At 37.4% G+C, this 4,541-nt stretch overlaps 1 protein-coding gene across 1 annotated transcript; it reads left to right on the forward strand.

Annotated features, from left to right (window-relative positions):
• Positions 1-3,726: 3,726 nt before the first annotated feature.
• Positions 3,727-4,474, forward strand: LOC118734793. Its single transcript, XM_036464483.1, has 2 exons — positions 3,727-4,014; positions 4,086-4,474. The coding sequence occupies exons 1-2, from the start codon at positions 3,773-3,775 to the stop codon at positions 4,216-4,218; spliced, it is 375 nt and encodes a 124-aa protein (XP_036320376.1). The 5' UTR covers positions 3,727-3,772; the 3' UTR covers positions 4,219-4,474.
• The last annotated feature ends 67 nt before the right edge of the window (positions 4,475-4,541 follow it).

Here is a 4,541-nt window from a genome sequence, read left to right on the forward strand (position 1 = left end):
GATTGCGGCAACTCGAATGGATTTATAGCATCACGCAATTTTCGTCGTTCGACCCTCTGCGCCATCAGCCGTTCTTCCTCTTTCTCTGCCACTAAGCGAGACGCGATGGAATGCATTGTTTTAGTTATTTTTTGTGGGAAATGTCGATGAGCGCGTCCAAAACTGAACGTTGTCCTAGTTTATTAATAATGCGGCTTCCAAAATGCAGTGGCAACTGAACCTAGCAAAGGGTACCCTTATCGTATTTGCCCACTTATTTTGGTTTATTACATGAAAACGCGCGATCAAAATAAAAAACTTTGAACTTACCCGTGTAGTCAAAAGTTTGAACCTTAATTTAAAATAAAGAACTGAAATTTCCGCGCACTAATTTATTAATAGCTACAAATGCAAATACACATTTATGCTTTATGTGTAAAACACGCAAATTAAATGGCGGGAGTTGAGCTGTCAAAATCTGTCAAACAGCTCTTCGAAAGTTCGAATTCCCTGCTCCTAAATTTTCGGGGAAAATGCTCCTCCCTTGCAGTTTAGAATAAGAGGATTTTATTCTCCAGAAAAGTAAAATCCGCGAGAAATGATATCCTCGGGAATATTCAGAATTGATTATATTCTTTCGACTTATTTCAAATTAACGATATTGTAAACGACCTAAGCAGAATATTAGATTGTCTTTATATAAAATGGCATTGCCTTTAATATTTGTAAACATGATGTACCTCTAACCAGTGCATCGGTTCATCATAAAGCAATTGCAATCCAATTTTCATTCTACAAGTACGAAAATGGTCATAGCGAACCCGAATACATTTTTAATTATACTAAAGCAAACTTTGTGTCCAGCGTTGAAAGGAATTTGAATGCTTATCAAAATTTGTATACGACAAATATATTAATTCGCTAGAGACTAATATTAAAGTTAACCCTAAATCATTTTGGTTATTTTTTAACTCAAAACGAAAAGTTAGTGGCATCCCGAAATACATGACATTTAGGGACTCCGTCGCTTCCACAACACAAGAATCGTGTGAACTTTTCGCTCATTTCTTTGGGTCGGTACTTGATAGGTTTAATACTGTCACTACATCGTTTGACACCTCTACTTTGCTGGAATGTATAAATATTGGACAGTTTACTGTCACTGAAGAACAGATTCTCGAATCGCTTTACGGTTTAGATGTTTCAAAGGAGAAGGATATGATCTTCTGCCGCCTTTGTTTCTAAAGAATTGTGCAGTCTCTCTTTATCTGCCCCTCACCAAAACTTTCAGTAAATCCCTTGAAAATGGTTACTTCCTTGACGAGTAGAAAACCTCATTTATCTCCCCAATTTATAAGTCGGGCCTAAGAAATTTAGTTGAAAACTATCGCCCCATTGTAAAACTGTCTTATCATTCCAAAGCTGCTGCATAAAATTGTAAACAACCAGCTCTTTGGGGCACTTAAGAGTTATATTGTTACTCAGCAGCACGGTTTTTACCGGGGCAGATCCACCAATACAAATCTCGCCATATTCCTAAATTTCTTAGTCAATGCGATGGAGGAGGGCGAACAAGTTCACACTTTGTACACGGACTTTGTGAAAGCTTTCGACAGCCTAAACCATAATTTGCTTCTTATAAAACTCGATAAACTTGGGGTTCACTCGAGTCTTACCTAAAAGACAGAAAATTTGTGGTTAAAATTGGCAACAACCTCTTTAAATCTATAACAGTCACATTAGGGGTCCCGCAGGGAAGTCATTTGGGCCCCTTGCTTTTTTCAATATTGAAATTTCGCAGCTGTTTGATGTACGCCGACGATTTGAAACTATATTATATTTTAAATAATTTCAGGCATTTGAATTTAATTTCAAGTATTTTCAAAAAAAGTGGAAGCACTCAAACGTAAAAAATGTTTTCTTTAATTTTTCAACATAAATAAATAAAAAACTAGAGCTTTTTAAATTAATTATTTAATTATCTTTTATTAAAAAAAGACTTGAAATCGGTTCATATTTGGGCTCTCAAAATTTTTTTGTCCACATCAACCTTTTTTGTGGACAATTTAAATATGGAAAGTGGCGCCCAATATAAATATGGAAAGTTTAAAACTTTCCTTTTACCAGGAATAAGGCCCTTTTCCTTGGATTTTACAATTAAAGGTAGAAAGGCAAAAAAGGCTACATCAAATGATTATATATGGAATCGGGAAAGCTAAATCGTGGACATTCTTAATCGAATATAGAGTATCTTTAGCAGAAAAAGTCAATTTCCATAAAATCGGTTCCCTGATCATAAGTATCAAACTAGAAAAAGAAATAATTTTCGCCTACATATAGTAAAGTCAGAATTTGGAAAAAGGAGTTTATACTTCGATGGAATTAAAGAATACATTGATCTAACAGGTAGAACAAAAGAATGTACCAGCGATTGTAAGTTTAAAAAGCTATTAGTGTATTATTAAAAGCTATTAGTATTACTACAAAACACTACCAATTAGATAAATATGTATATAAATGTAAAATATTACGCCATTGAGTAGATGTACTATAATAAAATTCAACTGTGGTACTGAAGTTTGAAATAGGTCAGAATGAACGTACCAAATAAACAAAACAAAAACAAGATAGAAAGGTTCGCCATGGAAACTAGTCCTTTCCATCCGTACAAGCAGGGTGACTCAGGATCTCGTCCATTTAGATCGCCCATAATGTATGAAATAGAAAGGTCGGCATGGAAACTAGTCCTTTTCTTCCGATCAAATAGCGCGATTCTGGATGTCGTCCATTCAGATCACCTGCCCGTAGATAAGTCTATAGAAGGCAGCTGGAAACTATCCTTTTCAACCGCCAGTTTTGGCGGCTCTGGAAATTACGCTCTAGACCGCATGTCCTACACGTGATATATTTACTCCTCCATAAGGCCTTCTGAAGTACGTCCTATAAAAGCCCTTCCTGAAGGCCTTTTCTGGGTAGCGAAGAAGGAGCTCTTCAATTTGTTCCAGTCCATACAAAAAAGAAAGAAGAAAGGACTGTAGAGTGGAAGACCTCTTGACTCTCAGCAAGGCCTTTCGGAAGGGCTTTTAACTCCTGAAATTATCTACTGGGATATGACTTTTTTATCTTTCAGCCTCTCTTCTTCGGCAACACGGAAAGGAGAATTATACTTAGTGAGGGTTATAATCCGTAAGTGCGGCCGAAGGCCGCCTACGCAGAAAAGTGTTCTCAGCAAAAAGTGCACAGCCCCTCTTCTTCGGCAACACAGAAAGGAAAATTCTTCTTAGGCCTCCTACGCAGAAAGATATTCTCTGCAAAAGGATTTCAGCAATTTATGAATTATGTCTTATTGTCTGGGTTATGTATACACCCTCTGCGCAGAAATTTTGTGGATGGCATAGTCGGATGAGTATTGAAATTTTTATTTATTTATTTAAACGGAAAACTTGGGTATAGACATATGGGCACGGTTACCATAACCGGGCGACAAATTTCGAACAACGACGGTGATAGAGGTTTTTGAAGCAAGTATACGGGTATATTTTTGGCTGGGAAACGAAAACAACAGGTGCTACCCATGATACAATAATTTTTAGAAGGTAGTTTCACTTCTTCTTCTTATCCGCCTGTTAGCTATCTGACACAAAACGTGTTTCGTATTTTTTGTTTTACCAATTTATTAAAAAACAAATGCACCTTTTTGGCGTTGAAAAAAAAAAATAAAACTAAGCAAAGCCAAACATATCACTTCAAAAATATTAAAAAATATTCATAATAAAATAAAATTAAATAAGAAATGAGCTGCTGCTTCCGGGGATGTTTCAACACGCGGAATAGCTGTAGGAATACAGCTGTAAAACATTTCAAATTTCCTGTTGTGCCGTATTTACGGGAAAAGTGGATGAAGGATTGCGGATTAAGCGAGCAGCAATTGCCAAGGGAACCGTTTGTGTGTTCCAATCATTTTTTAAGTACAGATTTGATTGCGCGGAACGGTCGTGCACTGCTAAGCCGAGGTGCCATCCCCGGAGCCGAAATGTAAGTCAATAAAAAACAAACAAAATTTGAATGTTGAAAGTATGTATGTACATATTTCATAACTTTTGCAGCGATCAACAACCAAGCGGCATGGACGATGACAATGAATATTGTATAGACGACGCCAGCGAATCCCCTTTCGTTGGGATATCAAGAAAAAGAGTCAGGAAAGGATACGTCAGCGTTTCAACGCAAACTGAGTAAGTTTTTTTATGGCGATACCAACGAATTAATACATTACACGGTAACACACTATACGTAACGGCTCTCAGAAGCGGTGAAGTAAATACATCATGGCTTTCAGCGACGATGAAATGATTGGTTATGGCAATCGATGCATTCAGACGGAAATCTAAGGAGACTTGTACCGCGGCTCTCGTAGTCGCATTACATTAGTAGGGGCTGGTAAGGACGGTAGTGTCAGTTTAAGCCGTGAAGGCCGGAGGATGTCGGCAGGGAAGAGGAGTCAAAGCATACGGAGAAACCTTGTGTTCTAACAGCTTAACCAGGAAGAGGACGTTTAACAT

The sequence above is a fragment of the Rhagoletis pomonella genome, unplaced genomic scaffold, assembly GCF_013731165.1.
Source record: "Rhagoletis pomonella isolate Grant_MI unplaced genomic scaffold, Rhpom_1.0 Rhpom_scaffold_00002, whole genome shotgun sequence".
Lineage (NCBI taxonomy): Eukaryota > Metazoa > Arthropoda > Insecta > Diptera > Tephritidae > Rhagoletis > Rhagoletis pomonella.